We start from the raw sequence: 23,983 nt of genomic DNA, 5'->3' as shown, positions 1-23,983 counted from the left end.
GGTCTGGGTGTGTTATCTTAAGGTTTCCATGGCCAAGCAGCCGCACACAAGCTTAAGATCACAATGGCAAACGTCACCTGAAGTGGTGTAAAGCTGAGAACGCTACCTGCCCCAATGGATAGTGCCAACTAGAGTTTGGTGGAGGAGGAATATAATGGTCAAGGGCTGTTTTTCATGGTTTGGGCTCCTTGGTTCCAGTGAAGGGAAATCTTAACACTACAGCAAACAATGACATTCTAGATGATTATGTGCTTCTAACTTTGTGGCAACAGTGTCTCAGCATGACAATGCCCCTGTGCACAAAGCAAGATCCATACAGAAATGGTTTGTCGAGATTGGTGTGGAAGAACTTGACTGGCCAGCACAAAGCCCTGACCTCAACCCCATCAAACAGCTTTGGGATGAATTGGAACACCGGCTGCGAGCCAGGCCTAATCACCCAACATCAGTGCCCAACCTCACTGATGCTCTTGTGGCTGAATGGAAGCAAGTCCCCGCAGCAATTGGGGATGCACCGATATGACATTTCTTGTCCAATACCGATATCTGATATTTTCCTTGCCAAAAAAAAACGATGCCGATAACCGATATTTAACATTGTAGCATCCTTTTTTAAGCATTATAGTACAGTTAAGTAGTTAAAACAAAGTGTAATATGTTCAGTTAGGAACAGATTGTTTAATAATTTGTAAATTAGAAAAACTACACATGAATGTATTTTATCACACAACAGATATTCATGACACACATTCTAGCTACCCGGCATTACAAAGATGGTTAAGTTGCTGGTGGCTCTTCTTACTATCCAATCTTGACTGTATGGATAAACTTAAATTATTTGAAAGGTATATTGGTTTAAACTAAAATGCAGTTAATTATTTTAGCTTTAACTGTTTGAAAAATGTCTCTAAGCTCTCATAAACTGCTATAAATGGCACAACTTAAACTTTTCAAGTGTGCTCAACTGACGTGACTAGTAAAATGAGAGCAACATTTCAACACTCATCTTTCATTTAGGAATATATATTTTTTTAAACCACCTGCTTTGTTTTACATTAAATGAAAATCTTGACCTATACTGGCCATGAATGACTGTGGCCTCTTCTGTTGTGGGTCCTCTTCTTTGGTGCGCACTGTCACTGTTTCCATCTTGTCCAGCTGTGTCTAACATTTCACGTAAACCCTGTTTCTTTACTGCATCGAAGTAGTGGTTCTTGTACCTAGCATTAAAGCGGCTCAGAGAGAATGCCACTGAATCACTTGTTCACAGCCTCTAGTACAGTACTTTTACAAGTTTTAACCCCACGGTCTGTGTCGGCAGTTTTGTTGAAGGTGTTTCAATGCCATGACAGAGGGTATCACGTCTGCTGCAGGTGCAGTTGATGAGCTTATTTCTCGAGTCATTGGTTCAAATGGAGCTAGGAGTGTGTTCATGCTTTCAATGAGAGTCCACTGATTTGTACTGATTGTTGCAGGTAACTCATAGTCAGCTGCGTACACGCCAAGCACTCCATGTAAAAAGTACTGTTCCATCTGGTGGAAATGTCTTGCTTATGCCTTTTGGTTTTCACTCCAAGCTGCTCCTGTATTGCTTGTATGCTAGATGTGAGTGTTTTAAAATGGCCCACTAACTTCCTACCTGTTGCCACTGTCGGATATGCTGCGTTGGGCCAAAACACCTTAGTTCACAGCCAGTTGGAGCATGTGTGCCATGCATGGCAAACTGGCGACTCCGCATTCTTCCAAAGCCTTTGTCATGTTACATGTATTATCACGTAGCATAGCATGTACTTTGTTCTTGGGGATTTTCCAAGTTTCAAACATTTTCTCAAATGCCATTTTAAACGGCAGCAGTGGTATGTGAACCAGCACATTCTTGAGCATGCAAAAGTTTTAGAACACCTACTCGTTCAAGGGTTTTTCTTTATTTTTACCTTTTTCTACATTGTAGAATAAAGTGAAGACATCAAACAATGTAATAACACATACTGTATGAATGTATGTAGTAATCAAAAAAGTGTTACTCAAATATATTTAGATTTTTTTAAATCTTAAAGTAGCTACCCTTTGCCTTGATGGCAGCTTTGCACACCCTTGGCATTCTCTCAACCAGCTTCACCTGGAATGCTTTTCCAACTGTCTTGAAGGAATTCCCACATATGCTGAGCACTTTTTGGCTGCTTTTTCTTCACTCTGCGGTCCAACTCATCCCAAACCATCTCAATTAGGTTGAGGTCTGGTGATTGTGGAGGTCAGGCCATTTGATGCAGCACTCCATCACTCTCCTTCTTGGTCAAATATCCCTTACACAGCTTGGTTGTGTGTTGTGTCATTGTCCTGTTGAAAAACAAACGAGTCCCACAAAGTGCCAACCAGATTGGATGGTGTATCACTGCCGAATGCTGTTGTAGCCATGTTGGTTATGTGTGCCTTGAATTCTAAATATATCATAGTATATCACATCACCTCCTCCATGCTTCATGGTGGGAACCACACATGCAGAGATCATCCGTTCACCTACTCTGTGTATCACAAAGACACGGCGGTTGGAACCAAAAATCTCAAATTTGAACTCATCAGACCAAAGGACAGATTTATACCACTCTAATTTCCATTGCTTGTGTTTCTTTGCCCAAGGAAGTCTCTTCTTATTGGTGTCCTTTTTAGTAGTGGTTTCTTTGCAGCAATTCGACCACAAAGGCCTGAATCACGCAGGCTCCTCTGAACAGTTGATGTTGAGATGTGTCTGTTACTTGAACTATGAAGCATTTATTTGGGCTGCAATTTCTTAGTCGTAACTCTAATGAACTTATCCTCTGCAACAGAGGTAACTCTGGGTCTTCCTTTCCTGTGGTGGTCCTCATAAGAGCCAGTTTCATCATAGTGCTTGATGGCATTTGCGACTACATTTGAATAAACTTTCAAAGCTCGAAAGGAAAGAAATAGCACAAATTTACTTTTAACAAGGCACACCTGTTAATTGAAATGCATTCCAGGTGACTACCTCATGAAGCTGGTTGAGAGAATGCCAAGAGTGTGCAAAGCTGTCATGGCAAAGGATGACTTCTTTGAAGAATCTCAAATATGAATTATATTTTGATGTAACACTTTTTTTTGGTTGCTACATGATTCCATACGTGTGTTTTTTTTATGTCTTCATTATTATTTTACAATGTAGAAATGAGTAAAAATAAAGAGACCCTTGAATGAGTAGGTGTGCCCAAACATGACTGGTAGTGTGTGTGTGTGTGTGTGTGTGTGTGTGTGTGTGTGTTATATTTATTTACATTTTAGTCATTTAGCAGATGCTCTTATCCAGAGCGACTTACAGTAGTGAGTGCATACATTGTCATACATTCTTTTGTACTGGTCTCCCGTGTGAATCTAATACAGAACCCCGGCGCTGCAATTGCCATGTTCTACCAACTGAGCTAAACGGTACTGGATTCCAGTCCATTTCCCCAACTTTGCCGATCCCGTGTCAGTTGAATTTTGTTCACATGGAAGATTACTTTCTGTCTCCTTTACACAGCTGACCTGGAGTCAGTTCGACTCTGCAGTCTGGAAGCTGGGGTCCATTAAAATTCATAGTGGTGCAAGAGAGGGACCACTGGGGAGGCCAAGCTGAAAAGGGATCTTTGTTTTGCTGTGTAAATAGTTTTTTTTCTCTTTTCCCTTGCTATTTTGGACGCTGTTTCCTATAGAAGCTCCTCCCCTCCAGGTTTGGTGGTGATAATATCAGTCCTGGGTTGTGTTCAATATAGAAAAAATAGCATTTTGAAATGAGTAGGTACTTGCTAAATTTGTCTAACATGTTCATTTTCTGTTGTAACATATTTTGCTAGTTTGCCCTACTGAACAACCCTGGAACCTCTACCACTCCTATTGTTTGGACTCGCAGACTAGCCCAGTCACAACTGCAAAATGGGGCTGCCCACAACAATCAATATGTAGATTAGGCTTTTCCGATGCAAAAAAAGAAACAACCTTTCATGCGCTTTTCTCTTGTAGTCAATTCACTTAGAACAATTCATTGTATGGAGTAATTAATTTTGCCATATCTACTGCCATAGTCAAGTCAGATATTATGTATAGGCTCAGTATGTAGCCGGAGGCAGCTAAACATCATGGCAGTGAGTAAATGGTCCAGTCAGTCAGAGCCCAGGCCCCAGTCCAGAAGACATCCCGTTAGACCGTTTCCAGTGGGCGTCATTGAGTTCGCTCACTTCAATTTCACCAGACCAGCTGCTTGAAGAGGGAATGGTAGACTGCAGGCCTTGAGGCGAGTAGAGTACTGCCGAGGCGAGCCTTACTCTCTCTACCCCTGGCCTGCAGCCATCCTCCCTTGCCTCTGCCGAACTCACCAGTACCACCTGGAGCAGATCAACAGAAAGAGACCCGACCATCACCACCAGAACCAGAGGAGTGGAGGAAGGACTAAAGACACCAACCCCTGGAGTGAGGGGTGCCTCCATTGAACTCTGTCACGGGGTACCAGGTGTGTCTTCTTGCTCTGAGGTTGTCCATCCTCCCCCTGCAGGACCGGAGCAGACCAGTGACCAGACAACCCCCAAGACCAAAACACTCAATCCGGACAGTTTTATTTCCATCTCTTCATTCAAAGACTCAATCATGGATACTCTTACTGACAGTTGTGTCTGCTTCAAGTGATATAGTTGTCTCTTCCTCCTTGCCATTTGTGCTGTTGTCTGTGCCCAATAATGTTTGTACAATATTTTGCGCTGCTACCTTGTTGTGCTGCTGTCATGTTGTGTTGCTACCATGATGTGTTGTCATGTGTTGCTGCCATGCTACTTACTGTATGTTATCTTAGGTTTCTCTTTATTTAGTGTTGTGGTGTCTCTCGTTGTGGTGTTTTGTTATATATTCTTATTTTATTCTTATTTCCAGCCCCCCCGTAGGAGGCCCTTTGTTAGGTCGTCATAGTAAATAAGAATTTGTTCTTAACTGACTCGCCTAGTTAAATAAATAAAAAGAGCCTCAATGGCATTCACAATGGCCAGGAGATGACAGAAAACACCACAGACTCTGTTGGCAGCGGTCTCCCTCATACTGGAGTCCACACACATCTCTATAGGGTTGTCAAGTGCACACCAATAACCTGGGTAAATACTGTAGGCCTCATTTTCTCAACTGAAACATTAGCCCTAGAAGCCCAAGGTGTAGGGCTAGGGTTTGTTAGTGAGCTTACAATGCTGATATTGTAATGAATATTATATATTGTAGCAGGAATTTGATCATGTGATGAGAACTAACCTACATGGAATTAAGTCTTTGTAGTCTTTCAATCTTGACGTCATGCCTGATTCATGGAAATCAGAGGGCGCCCTCGTTGCGACATACTATATTTCAAAAACCATTTACCTCAGTGGACCTCCTTAAGCAGGCAGTCATGCCAGGTTTTTTTCTGGGTCAAAAATGGGTGTAGGTGGTGGGTGTGACGGGGGCGTGGCAATGGGCTCGGTCAGTGCAGCTGTATTTCAATTTTTTATTTTTTATTATTTTTTATCCTGCAATTCTACACATTTCTCCATGAAGCTGAGATGCATTTCAGCTGTTTTAAAGCTAGTTTCCTGCAATTCTGCCATGTAGCCGAGGAAAAATGTTGCAGCAATTTTCCTGCGATTTATTTATTTGTAATTTATTTTACATTATGCATTTTGCCATGACTCTGTTTTTTTGCTTAAACATATAACAAAATCGATATTTCTAAATTCATTGTTTTACAGACATAGCTCATGAAACATGTTACCAACACTTTACATGTTGCGTTTTATATTTTTGTTCAGTGTCCTATCATTTATGATTTAGGAGTCTATAAGCATTCCTGCATGCTCACCTCATAAGGCAGGCCTAAAAAAATAAGGACTTGCCATGTTTGTGCGGCATACAGTAGGTCAGTCTTATCAATTATTAACCAAAGAATGGAATGGCATACCTTTTCTCTCAAAACGGAAGTAAATGGATGGCCATTGTCAATACAGGCTAAACTCCTGATTTGCTGGTCTGTGTCGAGGGGTTATGACACTTGCCTCTCCACCTATCGCTATCTCCGTTAGGGGTTCCCTTCTAAAATCAACCATGTTCCTTTTACTGTAACTAACTACAGCTGCTATGGCACCCTCAGAGCCTTTCCTCTCTAGGTTTCTTTCAATGTTCCTGCCTTCTAGGGAATGTTTCCTAGCCACTGTGCCGTTACTCTTTGGGGCTTTAGGCTGGGCATCTAGGCCTGCCTGGGTATCTGTGTAATGAACTTTGACAACTGATGATGTAAAAAAGGCTTTATAAAATACATTTGATTGAATCTGACTATAGGCCTACATGTGTAGTAGGGGTTTTCACAACCATACACCAGTTTACCACACTAGCTAATGTGTGAAATCTGAAACGAGCCCAGGATTAAGTATTTAAAGTGAAACGTGATTTTCACATTTGTATTTTACTAGGCAAATAAACACATGGTCTGTTTAGTCTGTACATATCATCCCCTTTGAAGTAGAGTACAATTATTTGTTGTACATTACTCTACAGTTGCTCACTCATTGTTACTTCCTAAAGCGTTTGAACACCTACAGTTGAAGTCGGAAGTTTACATACACTTAGGTTGGAGTCATTAAAACTTGTTTTTCAACCACTCCACAAATGTCTTGTTAACAAACTATAGATTTCTGTTCATCTGTACAAAAAATAGTGGCAAGTATAAACACCATAGGACCACACAGCCGTCATATCGCTCAGGAAGAAGACGCGTTCTGTCTCCTAGAAATGATTGTACTTTGGTGCAAAAAGTTCAAATCAATCCCAGAGCAACAGCAAAGGACCTTGTGAAGATGCTGGAGGAAACAGGCACAACCGAATCTATATCCACAGTAAAATGAGTCCTATATCGACATAACCTGAAAGGTAACTCCGCAAGGAAGAAGCCACTGCTCCAAACTGCCGTTAAAAAAAGCCAGACTACGGTTTACAACTGCACATGGGGACAAAGATTGTACTTTTTGGAGAAATGTCCTCTGGTCTGATGAAACAAAAATAGAACTCTTTGGCCATAATGACCATCTTTATGTTTGGAGGAAAAAGGGGGAGGCTTGCAAGCTGAAGAACACCATCCTAACTCTGAAGCACGGCGTGGCAGCATCATGTTGTGGGGGGTGCTTTGCTGCAGGAGGGACTGGTGCACTTCACAAAATGGATGGCATCATGAGGAAGGAAAATTATGTGGATATATTGAAGCAACACAGAAAATTTGTGGGCAGAACTGAAAAAGTGAGCGTGTGCGAGCAAGTAGGCCTACAAACCTGACTCAGTAACACCAGCTCTGTCAGGATGAATGGGCCACAATTCACCCAACTTATTGTGGGAAGCTTGTTGAAGGCTACCCAAAACATTTGACCCAAGTTAAACAATTTAAAGGCAATGTTACCCTCAGTATTTAGTATGTAAACTTCTGACCCACTGGGAATGTGATGAAAGAAATAAAAGCTGAAATAAATCATTCTCTACTATTATTCTGACATTTCACATTCTTAAAATAACCTAATCCCAACTGACCTAAAACAGGGAATTTTTACTAGGATTAAATGTCAGGAATTGTGAAAAACTGAGTTGAAATGTATTTGGCTAAGGTGTATGTAAACTTCCAACTTCAACTGTATCTCTCTTTTACTAAATAGTAAATACGAATGTTTTTGTGTTACTAATGTCTGTCTGTCTCCTCAGGTCAATGTTCGCGTCACCACCATGGACGCTGAGCTGGAGTTTGCCGTTCAGCCCAGCACCACTGGCAAACAGCTCTTTGACCAGGTCAGGGTTAACAGTACACTAATGACTCATTAACACAGATATAGGATCTTAATTTGAGTCAGTTTGCTACAACAGGAAAATAACCTTGTAGAAATGTGAATTATAATATGGATTATAATTAATGGACTTTTTTTTTAGGGGTTGATCATTTTCTTTCATTAGGTAAAATCAAGTATGAAATGTCAAATTGGAAATTACATATTTTAAATGTCCTACATCTGTAGCCACACGTTTAGTATAGTTATCAGTAGTAAAAAATAAGACAATCCATTTAGTGAGGCTTTCTAGGTGTGTGTGTGTGTGTGTGTGTGTGTGTGTGTCCTGCTCCAGTGACCCACCTTGAACCCTACTCCCCCACCTCTGTCTTCATACCTCCAGGCATGTCCTGTCCCCACACACACTCATTCATGTTCTCAAGGAAGGTTTCAAGAGATTTTAACTGGAACTGTTCTTATCAGACCTTCCCTTCTCTCCTGGAACGACCATGACCAGGAATGGTGCTGTGCTAAGAGCCAAGAGTTACAATATACAGTGGGGCAAAAAAGTATTTAGTCAGCCACCAATTGTGCATGTCCTCCCACTTAAAAAGATGAGAGGCCTGTAATTTTCATCATAGGTCCACTTCAACTATGACAGACAAAATGAGAAGAAAAAAAATCCAGAAAATCACATTGTAGGATTTTTAATGAATTTATCTGACAATATAATTGACAATATTTCTGAAAGTGAATCTTCCCAACCACTGTCCTTCCCACGGAACCCAGAAATGTATGGTATCTGTTTGAGTCAGTTCCTGACATCAAAGTCCGTTGATGTTGTACAGCATGTTTTCTGTATAACTTTTTTGAGTACAGCGTGTTTGTACGGCAAGTTCAGAGGGACAATAGGATAATGATGTATTATCAGATTACTGAGTACTGTCCCTTTAGAAAGTATTCATACCCCTTGATTTATTCCACATGTGACTCACCACCTGGATTTGGTCTTATGTAGCAAAATTTGAAATTGTTTTTGTTACATTGCTAGAAAGTAGAGACTCAGAGCTACAAAATGGTATATCATATACTGCATTTTTTTAGGAACAATGGGAAAGTAATTCTGTTTTGAAAGTTGATACACTTGTAACCTCACTTTTGAGAAAAGGGCCTTTGAATGTTTTGGTACTTACTGGAGAGCCCTTCTTTGTCTACAGCCACTCAGCATTGTTCACACCCTCTTAAGCCAGCCCCACCCATTTCTTTAAGGATTCACATGTGAGGTCGTTTGCTTGTGTAGTTAAGACTAAGAGTGGTATACTTACCACTCTTAGTCTTAACTACACAAGCAAACGACCTCACTACTGCCTACAATAAGGAAACATTTCAGGTAAAGTGTCCAGATGTAAAGAACTTAATAGAAAATGACTGAAGTAAAAGTAACTCACCCATTAAAATACTACTTGAGTAAAAGTATAAAAATATTTGGTTTTGAAAATAGTTATGTATCAAAAGTAAATGGAATGGCTAAAATGTACCTCTTATAGAACCACCCATCCCGGATCCGGTATATTTGTCATCAGCAACGCTGAATAGCGTAGTGCAACAGTCAAATAATATTACTAGAAAATATTCATGAAATCACAAGTGAACAATAGCGAAACACCGCCTAGCCTTTTGTTAATCACCCTGTCATCACAGATTTTGAAATTATGCTTTACAGCGAAAGCGTTTAAGTTTATCGATAGCATAACAAAACATTAAGTACACCTAGCAGGTAACTTGGTCACAAATCAGAAAAGCAATCAAAATAATTGTTTACCTTTGATCTTTGGATGTTTTCACTCACGAGACTCCCAGTCAGACAGCAAATGTTCCTTTTGTTCCATAAAGATATTTTTTATATCCAAAAACCTCGTTTTTGGTGCTTTATGCCCAGGAATCCACCGGAAAGAGCGGTCACGACAACGCAGACAAATTCCAAATTATATCCATAATCTACACAAACATGTCAAAGTGTTTTTATAATCAATCCTCAAGGTGTTTTTCAAATATCTATTTGATAATATATCAACCGGGACAGTTGGCTTTTCACTAGGACCGGGAGTAACAATGGCGCCTTTTCTCTTTTGTGCACAAATCACTCAGAGAGCCCCCACCTGTCCACTTACGCAATGTGGTCCTTCACGCTCATTCTTCAAAATAAAAGCCTGAAACTATGTCTAAAGGCTGTTGACACCTTAGGGAAGCCATAGAAAAAGGAATCTGGTTGATATCCCTTTCAATCGTCAATAGGGATGCATAGAAACAGGGTTTTCAAAATAAGAGTCACTTCCTGATTTGATTTTTCTCAGGCTTTCGCTTGCAATATCAGTTCTGTTATACTCAGACAATATTTTTACAGTTTTGGAAACTTTAGTGTTTTCTATCCTAAGCTGTCAATTATATACCAGCATCTGGTCCTGAGAAATAGGCTGTTTACTTTGGGAACGTTATTTTTCCAAACATAAAAATACAATTATTTTTTATTTATTTATGGATAGCAAGGAGCACACTCCAACACTCAGACAATTTACAAACAAAGCATTTGTATTTAGTGAGTCTGTGTGGTGTATGTCAAAAAACGTTATGATCACACATCAATATTCATTTTATTTTGCTAAGTGGATGGGTCTCTACAGAAGGTCTAAACTATACCGCCTATGGTTACTTGCACAGTAGCAATATCAGAAATAGTGTTAATATAAATAAAATAATGTACATGAACAATATCAGTAATGATAGTGATTAGGTAGTTGTATGCATACAATCAGAGGTAAAGTGGCTGAGCAGCAGGATAAAAAAATAATAGTAGCAGCAACGTGTGTGTGTGTGTTAGGAGAGAGTCATTTGAATAGAGGGACTGCAGATAGTGCTGATGACTGGCCCGTCCAAACCACGCATGAATAAGGGAATCTATATTCGGAGAGCCTGTTTCTGTCCTGCCCTTGACTTTGGTGCAGGGCATGTGATGTCCATAGCCTTTTCGTCCCTGACCTCCCTGATCTTCTCAAAAATATAAACGTTTGTCTAGCTGTGTCCAGTTCAGGTGGTGCTTGTACAGGCAGACCATCTATGGGAGGAAGGATGTCAGCATTGCGCAGCAGCTGAAACCTGGTCCTGACTGAGTCGGAACGCTCCTTGGCGACATCACAAGGCTCCAGAGCATGGAAGCTGTAAAACAGGAAATAAAAAAAATGTTGAAGACATTACAACCTTGCACATCATCAATTTAACAATCAATTCCCAGGTTTAAAAGAAGAATAACCGCATACAATGCAATATAAATGTATTCACCTGAAGTGCTAGTAATGCTTGATCTGAAGCAGCATCCTGAAGTCCTGAAGTGTGAGTCAGGTGTTGTTTCCAGCCATAGCTTTCCACCAGCACCGTACCATCCTCCAGTCCAACCAGCTGTGGGCTGTTGAACCCTGTCACAGGGCTGTCCTTCACAATACCAGCAATCTCAGACAAGGTGTTCACTCTGGTCTTTCTGAAGCACTGCTTGATGAGGCCGAAGCAGAAGTTGGGGGGAAAACTTGGTGTGGTCTGTGATCAGGAAGTGAAGGTCCGGACTAGAGGTCGACTTGTTAATCGGAATGGCCAATTTAATTAGGGCCGATTTTATTTATTTTTTATTATTATTTTTTCCTCCAGGTTTTCATAACAATCGGAAATTGGTATTTTTGGATACTGATTTAGCAGTTTTTTTTTTTTTAATTAACATATTTTGTACACCTTTTTATTTAATCTTTATTTAACTAGGCAAGTCAGTTAAGAACACATTCTTATTTTCAATGACAGCCTAGGAACGGTGGGTTAACTGCCTCGTTCAGGGGCAGAACGACAGATTTTCACCTTGTCAGCTCGGGGGATTCATTCTTGCAACCTTACAGTTAACTAGTCCAACACTAACCACCTGATTACTGCCTGTTACACGATGCAGTAAGCCAAGGTAAGTTGCTAGCTAGCATTAAACTTATCTTGTAAAAAAAACAATCAATCAATGATAATCACTAGTTGACTACAAATGGTTGATATTACTACTTTATCTAGCGTGTCCTGCGTTGCATATAATCAATGCGGTGCGTATCGTTGCTCCATTGTGTACCTAACCATGAACATCAACGCCTTTCTTAAAATCAATACACAGAAGTACATTATTTTTAAACCTGTATATTTAGCTAAAAGAAATCCAGGTTAGCAGGCAATATTAACCAGGTGAAATTGTCAATTCTCTTGTGTTCATTGCACGCAGAGTCACTGTATATGCAACAGTTTGCCAGGATTTTACGTAATTATGACATAACATTGAATGTTGTGCAATGTAACAGGAATATTTAGACTAATGGATGCCACCCGTTAGATAAAATACGGAACGGTTCCGTTTTTCACTGAAAGAATTAAACGTCTTGTTTTTGAGATGATAGTTTCCGGATTTGACCATATTAATGACCTAAGGCTCGTATTTCTGTCTTATGTTATAACTAAGTCTATGATTTGATAAAGCAGTCTGACTGATCAGTGGTAGGCAGCAGCAGGCTCGTAAGCATTCATTCAAACAGCACTTTAGTGCGTTTTGCCAGCAGCTCTCCGTTGTGCTGTTTGACTTCAAGCCTATCAACTCCCGAGATTGGTTACACAAGCCTAATGTGAAATGGCCTGCTAGTTAGCGGGGTGCGCGCTAATAGCGTTTCAAACGTCACTCGCTCTGAGACTTGGAGTGGTTGTTCCCCTTGCTCTGCATGGGTAACGCTGCTTCGAGGGTGGCTGTTGTGTTCATGGTTCGAGCCCAGGTAGGGGCGAGGAGAGGAACGGAAGCTATACTGTTACACTGGCAATACTAAAGTGCCTATAAGAACATCCAATAGTCAAAGGATAATGAAATACAAATGGTATAGAGGGAAATAGTCCTATAATACCTATAATAAATACAACCTAAAACTTCTTACCTGGGAATATTGAAGACTCGTGTTAAAAGGAACCACCAGCTTTCATATGTTCTCATGTTCTGAGCAAGGAACTTAAACGTTAGCTTTCTTACATTGCACTTTAACTTTCTTCTCCAACACTTTGTTTTTGCATTATTTAAACCAAATTGAACATGTTTCATTATTTATTTGAGGCTAAATTGATTTTATTGATGTATTATATGAAGTTAAAATGAGTGTTCATTCATTATTGTTGTAATTGTCATTATTACAAAAACATTTTAAATAATCGTCCGATTTAATCTGTATCGGCTTTTTCGGTCCTACAATAATCGGTATCGGCATTGAAAAATCAGAATCGGCCCACGTCTAGTCCGGACTGTGGTGGAGCTTGTGCATAGTCCGCCAGGCACAATACCAGAGCACAAACTTGTTCTTGTTTTGGCCACTGCAGTTATCACAATTCAGGTCCACACGTGTTTCCCCACATGGTGCATGTAGTTGATGACTGCGCTGCTGCCTTTACTGGATAACATTACTTCATCAATCAAGCAGTTGACTTGTTGTGCTATTCCTTCACAGCAGACACCAAACAAGCCACACTTGCGAGGACTTAAAAAGTAGATGGGAACTGGCTGCATAGGGTCAGAAGGATAGTGCACTTGCAAACAACAAAGTAACATTAAGATAAATTACAACTAATTGTCTCACCCCTGTCAATCTGTCTTTACACCGCTCAGTGAAATGTTTGTTGCCTCCCATCCATCCATATGTATCTCTTTCTCGGTCAAATGTTTTAGAACACTTACGGGTTCAAGGGTTTTTCTTTTTACTATTTTCTACATTGTAGAATAATATTGAAGACATCAAAACTATGAAATAAAGCATATGGAATTACATAGTAACCAAAAGTGTTAAACAAATCAAAATATATTTGAGATTCTTAAAATAGTCACCCTTTCCTTGATGACAGCTTGGTATTCTCTCAACCAGCTTCATTAGGCAGTCATCTGTAATGCATTTCAATATCAATTAACAGGTGTGCCTTAATGTGTGGAATGTCTTTCCTTAATGTGTTTGAGCCAGTCAGTTGTGCTGTGACAAGGGTGGGATGGTGTATCGCTACAGAATGCTGTGGTAGCCGTGCTGGTTAAGTATACACCCTTGGGGGTGTATACAGAAGATAGCCAGCCCTATTTGGTAAAATACCAAGTCCATATTATGGCAAGAACAGTTCAAAAAAAAGAAATGGCAGGCCGTCATTACTTTGACTGACCTTCGTGTCTTAATCTGGAACAGTTGCAAAACCATCAAGCGCTATGATGGAACAGGCTCTCATGAGGACCGCCACAGGAATGAAAGACCCAGAGTTACCTCTGCAGATGATACGTTCATTAGAGTTACCAGCCTCAGAAATTGCAGCCAAGTAAATGCTTCAGGTAACAGACACATCTCAACATCAATTGTTCAGAGGAGACTGTGAATCAGGCCTTAATGTTCGAATTGCTGCTAAGAAACCACTACTAAAGGACACCAATAAGAAGAGACTTGCTTGGGCCAAGAAAGACGAGCAATGGAAATTAGTCATTTGGTCTGGAGTTAAAATTGGAGATTTTTGATTCCAACCGATGTCTTTGAGATACGGTGTGGGTAAACGGATGATCTCTGCATGTGTATTTCCCACCGTAAAGCATGGAGGAGGTGTTATGAAGTGTGGCTTCTTTGGTGGTGACACTTGCTGTGATTTATTTAGAATTAAAGGCACACTTAACCAGCATGTCTACCACAGCATTCTGTAGCGATCCGCCATCCCATCTGTTTTGGGCGTAGTGTGACAATCATTTGTTTTTCAACGACCCAACATATCCTCAGGCTGTGTAAGGGCTATTTTACCAAGAAGGAGAGTGATGGAGTGCTGCATCAGATGACCTGGCCTCCACAATCCCCCGATCTCAACCAAATTGAGATGGTTTGGGATGAGTTGGACCGCAGAGTGAAGGAAAGGCAGCCAACAAGTGCTCAGCATATGTGGGAACTCCTTCAAGACTGTTGGAAAAGCATTCCAGGTGAACCTGTTGAGTGAATGCCAAGTGTGTGCGAAGCTGTCATCAAGGCAAAGGGTGGCTTTGAAAAATCTCAAATATAATCTACATTGATTTAACACTTTCTTTTTGATTACATGATCCCATGTGTTATTTCATAGTTTTGATGTCTTCACTATTTTATTTGTTGTTGAGTGTATATTTCCTTAATCAGTATAAAGGAGGAAATGTTGCTTATGTGTTGAGCAAAATCAAAGCTGTAATTTATCCTGATGTCTTTGCTTGCTGGTTGTGGGGGCCCCCAGAGACAACTACAGGTCTTGACAGGTGGTCTTGCAGTCAGCAACCATCTTCTGGTAGACAGATCGCTCACTCTGAATAAGCAGGAGATGCTGCTCTTGCTTCTGGCAGATCTGAAGAGCCCATAGCACTTGTCTGTCCTCGGCTTGAGTTCTGGGACAGCAATTTTCTCCACAGATTCCTGAAGGAAGACAGCCCGACTACACGTACCTCTGGAAAATACAGAAAAAATGTGAGATCAATAAAAGTAGTGCCAATCATGTTGGTGGTCAATTAAATGGTAAAATGTGTTTATGCTTTACATTCCAAGTGTTGTCATCGATTCCTTGTAGAGACTCCACACTGCTGCTTTTGTCACACGGGATTGTCACACAGCTTTCCACCAAAAGTTTTTTGTCCTAGGTGGCGTCCTGGTAATACTATTGCATTATCCTCTGTGTAGTTGAAGTTCACCATGAGCTGCAAGTCCTCATGTTTCAGGTGTAACCTGTGCTTGGGCCAGCTCTCTTTTAGATGGGAGCCATTAGACCATTCTCCTTATATGATTGGTAGAGGAGAGTCAGGCGTGTTCTACTGATGCTGAAAGACAAATTCCAGATACAAACGTTACACACACTTCATATATTAAGTTAATGTTAGCTAGCATTCCAGCCATCTAACGTCCACTAACGTTATCTAGCTAACAGCAAGCTTTAACTTGGTCTTTTGTTTAGACATGTAACGTTAGCTAGCTAAAAAATTGTCTGAAATCCCAATCCATAGAGTAACATTATCAAGCCAGCCATCGAACTGGGTCGCTAACAGCAAGCTTCAGCAATACAAACTGATTGTCATAGCTAGCTAAAGTTAAGCAAAATGGGTTCAATTTTAGATTCTTACCCGTATACATGGATGAAAGCCTCAGACTGCAACCCCTTTTATTAAATAAGACATCCTGTGTCTTTTCCCTTTAGTTTGAACAGCTTGTTTGGCCCATTGTGTCAAGTCACCCTGTGCAATGCCATAAGAATCATGAGATCTTTCTCCCTCTGTCACCTATGCCATGGGGGTTTCCCTCAGTTAACTTCTTCCGTGACAACAACACTGTCACCTTTTTCTTCTCCATCACTGTCATCAGAAACTCTCCAATGTTTTCTTCAATGAAAATGTTTTTACCTGAATCAGGGATTTCCTCATCGTCTGATTCATTTTCAGAGTTCGAGAGAGTCAGCGTGGCATGATCGTCCTCCAGAAAGTAGTCCATCACAACTTTTTCCCACTGACCTTTGTCGATAGCGCCTGATAAATTCAGGGCAGCAATGTTATTGAGAGCAGTATCAACACGTTTTCTGTTCTCCACGGCTAACGTTATATCTTTAAGAAAAACTGCAGTAGAACGGATTATCTTCGCATTACGAGCAGCTCATTTTATAGACACAAGATGCTACACCTCAGACCAATCCAAACTCATCTCTCGGAATGTTCAGCCCACTCATTATCTCAGCCAATCATGTTTGTTGTCTTTTTCTGTGGCTAAACCAACTCGGCTCATAATTTTAAATGTTTTATTCGTATTGACAGATCTCACACAAGTTTGAGGCACATGAAAGGCACATGAAAGTTCACATGTTCGAGAAGGCATTTCTGCCAAAGAATGCATTTTGATCAACTTTTTTAACGCTGAAACGGCTCTCCTGTGAAGTCGTTTGCGACATATGCCCAGTTTCCGGAATCGGGTCACATTTAGTTGTTAAAGCCTGAATTCAAAATGGATTCAATAAAAACAAATCTCACACATCTACACACAATAGCCCATAATAATAACAGTGAAAATATGTTTTTAGAAAGTTTAGCAAATGTATTGAAAATGAAATGCAGAAATATCTAATTTACATAAGTATTCACATCCTCGAGTCAATACTTTGTAGATGCACCTTTGGCAATTATTACAGCTGTGAGTCTTTCTGGATAAGTCTAAGAGCTTTCCACACTTGGATTGTGAAACATTTGCCCATTTATTATTTTCAAAATTCTTTAAGCTCTGTCAAATTGGTTGTTGATCATTGCTAGATGAACATTTTCAGGTTTTGCCATATTTCAAGTAGATTTATGTTGGCTGTTCAGGAACAATCATTTTCTTCTTGGTAAGCAACTCCAGTGTAGATTTGGCTTTGTGTTTTGGGTTATTGTTCTGCTGAAAGGTGAATTCAGGTTTTCCTGTAAAATTTGCCTATGCTTGGTTCTGCTTTTTATCCTGAAAAACTCCCCAGTCCTTAATGATTACAAGCATACCCATAACATGATGCAACCACCACTGTGCTTGAAAATATGGAGATTGGTACTCAATGTGCAGTATTGGATTTGCCCTAAACATAACACTTTGTATTCAGGACAAAAAGTTAATTGCTTTGCCACATTTTTTTGCAGTATTACTTTAGTTCCATGCAAACAGGATGCATGTTTTGGAATATTTGTAATCTTTTCAGGTTTCCCTTTTCACTCTGCCAATTAGGTTAGTATTGAGGAGTAACTACAATGTTGTTGATCCATCCTCAGTTTTCTCCTATTACAGCCATTCAACTCTGACTCTTTTAAAGTCGCCATTGGTCTTATGGTGAAATCCCGGAGCGGTTTCCATCCTCTCCGGCAACTGAGTTAGGAAGGAAGCCTGTATCTTTGTAGTGACTGGGTATATTGATACTCCATCCAAAGTGTAATTAATAACTTCACCATGCTCAAAGGGATATTCAATGTATTTTTTAAAATGTTTTACCCATCTACCAATAAGTGCCCTTCTTTGCGATGCACTGGAAAACCACCCTGGTCTTTGTGGTTGAATCTGTGTTTGAAATTCACTGTTTGACTGAGGGGACCTTACAGATAATTGTGTATATGTGGGGTACAGAGATGATGTAGTCATTAAAGTCATGTTTAACATGAAACACTATTATGTCACTTTGAGTGAGTCCATATAACGTATTATGTGACTTGTTAAGCACATTTTTACTCCTGAAATTATTTAGGCTTGCCATAACAAAGGGGTTAAGTAATTGACTCAAGACATTTTAAATTCTTAATTTGTACAAATTTTGAAAAACATGATTGCGCTTTAACATTATGAGGGGTATTGTTTGTGTGTGTGTAGGCCAGTGATGATAAATCAAGGGGTGTGAAGACTTTCTGAAGGCACAAGATCTTGTAGTATGTTGCTGGAACCTCTTATTGGTCCATTAGTGTACTATACTGCATGTTCTTATCAAATGGTTGAGTCCCATGTTGTCACATTCTGTAGCTACAGTGTGGAGTGGATTCCAAAGGCACCATGGGATGTAGCAAGCCTCTAGTCCACCACGCAATGGGGAAAGGAAAGGCATTGTCTTGGCTTGCCATAGCCACTTCCTGAATAACTTGTTTGTTAGTTGTGTGTACGTGTGTGGAAACATGACTAGGGAATTTGACCTTCAGGCCCTCCGCAGTGATATTAGCATTAGATTTTGTTGTTCAAGATTGTCAGCATTAGATTCAGACGTTCCACTGTAGTGTCACTAAGAATTCCTTTGTCTTGGCAATTTTCCATCTGATAACCACCAGTAACCACAGGTGAAGTCCATTGACGTCTACTTCCTCTAGTTAGCAGTGTGTTTGTCAGAAGGCTGTGACCTAATTGCATTAGAAACCTGGCCGGACGGGTGAAGTCGGTAGCAGAAATACCCTGCAGAGACAGACGCACAGACTGACAGATAGGCATATACACACACACACTCAGACAGACTGGCGGTTAGTTAAGTGGAAATGCTGAGTAATACCAGTGGTGAGCTCATCCCTGGGGTGTTCCCCTGTTAAAGTGGCCTGGCTTGGGGCCGTCGTTGTGGTGGGCCCTGATCATAGCCTCGCTGCCTTAGTGACGTGCAGCCCTAACAGGACAAATTGCTGCTGGCCTGCCACTCTTCAACTCATACCCACTTTGATTTCCCATAGAACTACTCAAAGGCTTTTTCCTTTTAGTTTTTCTTAGGATACTTTACAAATTGAACCATATTGTGGGCCCTGGTCAAAAGTAGTGCACTGACTACATTTACAATGTAGTCATATAGCAGACTCTCTTAACCCTAATTGCTCCTGTAAGTCACTTTGGATAAGTGCCTTGCTCAAGCACATAATAGGGAATAGGGTGTGATTTGGAACACAACCTTAGATACTGTGTATGTGTACTTTTGGGACAGGCCACCTAAATAGAGGAAGGGGTAGTGCAATAGGTGGCACACTCATGCAGTAATAACACAATACCAGAAGACGGACCTGTCTTCAAACTGAGGATTTTAGTTGTTGGTTTCTCTGTCTCCACTCTCAATGCATGTGTGGTCTCTCACTCACTCACTCACTCTCTCACTCACTCACTCACTCTGAGTGTGCCCCTTCCCCTGAGTAATCTGGAACAATTAGTTGGAACTTAACGTTAGTCAGCGGATGCAGGGAATAATGCCGTTTCGGGAATGGTTGCATTCCTCGCTCTCTTTCATCACAGGGCTTGGGCCCTCATAAACACTTGGAAGACTGACTGCAGTGAGAATGCCAGGCATGGCGGCATTTGTGGCCCTGTATCACTGTTCCGACTGCACGTGATACAGAGTACGGGATTCTTAAAAGGGATTCTCAATCGGTTTTGTATCCTCCAGTTTTATATAATCCTTTTAATAATACTACACATTTTATTGATGATCTGCACCCCAAAGCTAAAAAATGGGAGATTGTTTAGATGTATTCCTGCGTGAAATAATTCTAGGATCCATTCTAGGACCCAGGTAACCTAGGTCTTTTGTGTTAGGTGAGAACAGCTCACAGGTAATCTACAGTTTGAGCTTACTTGACTTAACTGCAAATGTTTGTTTTAGATACAGTGGGGCAAAAAAGTATTGTCAGCCACCAATTGTGCAAGTTCTCCCACTTAAAAAGATGAGAGAGGCCTGTCATTTTCATCATAGGTACCCTTCAACTATGACAGACTAAATGAGAAAAAAAAATCCAGAAAATCGCAGTGTAGGATTTTTAATGAATTTATTTGCAAATTATGGTGGAAAATAAGTATTTGGTCAATAACAAAAGTTCATCTCAATACTTTGTTATATACCCTTTGTTGGCAATGACATAGGTCAAACGTTTTCTGTAAGTCTTCACAAGGTTTTCACACACTGTTGCTGGTATTTTGGCCCATTCCTCCATGCAGATCTCCTCTAGAGCAGTGATGTTTTGGGGCTGTTGCTGGGCAACGCAGACTTTCAACTCCCTCCAAAGATTTTCTATGGGGTTGAGATCTGGAGACTGGCTAGGCTACTCCAGGACCTTGAAATGCTTCTTACGAAGCCACTCCTTCGTTGCCCGGGCGGTGTGTTTGGGATCATTGTCATGCTGAAAGACCCAGCCACGTTTAATCTTCAATGCCCTTGCTGATGGAAGGAGGTTTTCACTCAAAATCTCACGATACATGGCCCCATTCATTCTTTCCTTTACACAGATCAGTCGTCCTGGTCCCATTTGCAGAAAAACAGCCCCAAAGCATGATGTTTCCACCCCCATGCTTCATAGTAGGTATGGTGTTCTTTGGATGCAACTCAGCATTCTTTGTCCTCCAAACACGACGAGTTGAGTTTTTACCAAAAAGTTATATTTTGGGTTCATCTGACCATATGACATTCTCCCAATCTTCTTCTGGATCATCCAAATGCTCTCTAGCAAACTTCAGACGGGCCTGGACATGTACTGGCTTAAGCAGGGGGACACGTCTGGCACTGCAGGATTTGAGTCCCTGGCGGGGTGGTGTGTTACTGATGGTAGGCTTTGTTACTTTGGTCCCAGCTCTCTGCAGGTCATTCACTAGGTCCCCCCCCCCCCCGTGTAGTTCTGGGATTTTTGCTCACCGTTCTTGTGATCATTTTGACCCCACTGGGTGAGATCTTGTGTGGAGCCCCAGATTGAGGGAGATTATCAGTGGTCTTGTATGTCTTCCATTTCCTAATAATTGCTCCCACAGTTGATTTCTTCAAACCAAGCTGCTTACCTATTGCAGATTCAGTCTTCCCAGCCTGGTGCAGGTCTAAAATTTTGTTTCTGGTGTCCTTTGACAGCGCTTTGGTCTTGGCCATAGTGGAGTTTGGAGTGTGACTGTTTGAGGTTGTGGACAGGTGTCTTTTATACTGCTAACAAGTTCAAACAGGTGCCATTAATACAGGTAACAAGTGGAGGACAGAGGAGCCTGTTAAAGATGAAGTTACAGGTCTGTGAGAGCCAGAAATCTTGCTTGTTTGTAGGTGACCAAATACTTATTTTCCACCATAATTTGCAAATTCATTAAAAAATCATTAAAAATCCTACAATGCGATTTTCTGGATTTTTTTTCTCATTTTGTCTGTCATAGTTGAAGTGTACCTATGATGAAAATTACAGGCCTCATCTTTTTAAGTGGGAGAAATTGCACAATTGGTGGCTGACTAAATACTTTTTTGCCCCACTGTATGTTCAATGATTGGCTGATTTTTGAAAGTGGTCTGGCAGTGAGTGGCACACCTCGTTTGTAACTCTTTGCGGCCTCTACTCAAAACAAAAGCCTTTTAACTCTTGGAATGTTGATTAGTTCATTCCAGTACTCAGTGGGGATTAGCTCTTTCTCTTAAATACTGGTATAGTCCTCGATCAAAAATACTCTTATTGGATTAAATGCTGTTTCACCCATTCATAGAGGGACATTTTCTGGCCTCAAAGGCCTCTCGTTGTACCAGAACTCCTGTAGCTTATCCCCCCTTGGAAAAGGAATCCTTCATTTAGAATCCCCCCTTGTGTGGTTCCTGGATTCAAAAACACCATGAAAGGGCCTGTTTGTGTCCTGAAACCCCCAGGACTTTCATTCCAGGTGAGACAACACTGTCATAAAAGCTCTCTTGTTTCAGGCCCGACCACTCAGTGCTCGTTGTTGTAATGCCACCCCATCAGGTTACCCGGACCCGTATTAGGTGGCGTCTAAGTAAGTGCGGGGGCGCTTGATTTAATTTTAACCTTGGCCACTGCTTATTGGATAGGAATGGGTTTGGCCTGAGTGCCTGCTGTGTGTGTTGTTGACTGAAACTGCTTCACCCAGGCAGCTAAGCACCTGATGATTGGGTGGGGAATTTGGCAGTAGCACAAGCAGAACAGGGCCTGGCAACTGGTTGAGAGTTTCTCATCCTAAATGCCCGGGCTATAGACTCTGTAACCCATATAGAACTTATACGTAAGGTTTCCCAAACATCGATTTAATTCTAGCCCTGAATTCACAATCATTCTCAATTGGAGGCTTATTTTGTGTCCAGGAAACCTACCCATGGGTTTTGTCAGAATTGTGCACCATAGTCCTTATACAGGGTATCATAAGTATTCACCACCCTTGGATTTCTTAATGTTATTGTGTTATACATTTTAATCCCACTTTGTCTTTTTTTTTGTAAACGATCTACACAAAACACTGTCAGCGCAATAATGTTTTTGATGGATGAAAAATAAAACATGGATATATTCACCCCTCTAAGTCAATGCATGTTACAAACACCTTTTGTCAGCGATTACAGCTGGGAGTCTTCTTGGGTAAGTCTCTAAGAGCTGAATACTTATTGACTCAACATTTCAGCTTTTCATTTTTATTAGTTAGCAAAAATGTTGAAAAGCATAATTCCACTTTTGAGATTATGTGCTTATTGTGTGTAGGCCAGTGACATATCTCAATCAGTTTTAAATTCAGGCTGTATGCAAAATGTGGAAGAAGTCTGGTGTGAACACTTTCTGAAGGCATTGTATGACTCCTCAGTAATAAAACAATCCAGACGTATTGTTTAAGACCATTCCTTCTTATTGTCCCCGTGTGTGTTTGGAGGTTTATAGGCCTGTCAGACACTGAAAAGAGAACACACGACGCTCATAGAAGGAAATCTGAATGACGTGTCAGGAAACTGCGATAGAAAAGTTAAGATCACACACTATCTACTGTAGCTCTCACCTTTCTTGTCAGAAATCGGCCACTGCGAATTTGACTGTTTTCTGATTTTATTGGAACAACTGAATATATATATATGATGTCGTGGCTAGCTACTCGCTGTCTTCATTCAGCGCGGATTTCATCTGCACTGACTAACTGCTTTTTCCATTACATCTCCTGTAGAGCAGGAGCCTGGTCCCAGATTTGTTTGTGCTGTCGTTCCACCAACTCTTGCAAGACTGCACAAAATGATCTTGGACCAATAGGAGTTGGCAAGACCGTACAAATGGATCTGGGACCGTAGGTCCGGGTCTGGGAAAGATGTAATCCTATGAGGCCTACCCAGATTAAGCCTGGTACCTGAGTATGCCATTAACGATCGGCGCTCCCGGCCATGCTGACATTAATGCCACTGGGCTCAAAGGTCTGTTTATATAAGATGTTGTATTTTGCTGGTGGTCATGCAGCACTGGTGGCACAATGTAGTTTATTTCATACAGATGACTTCATTGTTTTTTACGGTGTGAATGAATGATGGTTTGAGTGGTTTCGGTTGATTACTGTCCCGAATGTTACCTCATCTCTGAGAAAAATTTGGTTTGGTGATAGAAGCCAGATCTGTGTTCCAAGATGTTCTCGAATGTGTACATTACTGCGTGACAGTTGTGTAAATTAGATGGTTGAATATATATAAAGGAATATACAGTGCCTTCAAAGTATTCACATCCCTTTATTTCCACATTTTTGTTTTGTAACAGACTGAATTTAAAAATGTATTAAATTTCGAGTTTGTTACTGTCCTATACACAATACACCATAATGTCAAAGTGGAATTATGTTTCTGGAAATGTTTGCAAATTAATCAAAAAAACAAGAAGCTGAAATGTTTTTAGG

The 23,983-nt window shown here is 40.7% G+C and overlaps 1 protein-coding gene across 1 annotated transcript in view; it reads left to right on the top strand.

Annotated features, from left to right (window-relative positions):
• Window positions 1-23,983, top strand: part of LOC135557470 (ezrin-like) — a 60,996-nt gene that overhangs the window by 4,920 nt on the left and 32,093 nt on the right. The window contains exon 3 of the mRNA XM_064990740.1: window positions 7,741-7,824. Within this exon, the coding sequence (XP_064846812.1) occupies window positions 7,741-7,824 (84 nt within the window). The remainder of the gene's footprint in view (window positions 1-7,740; window positions 7,825-23,983) is intronic.

This window comes from Oncorhynchus masou, chromosome 16 (assembly GCF_036934945.1).
Source record: "Oncorhynchus masou masou isolate Uvic2021 chromosome 16, UVic_Omas_1.1, whole genome shotgun sequence".
In the NCBI taxonomy this organism is placed as follows: Eukaryota; Metazoa; Chordata; class Actinopteri; order Salmoniformes; family Salmonidae; genus Oncorhynchus; species Oncorhynchus masou.
This window is presented reverse-complemented; position numbering and strand designations above follow the sequence as displayed.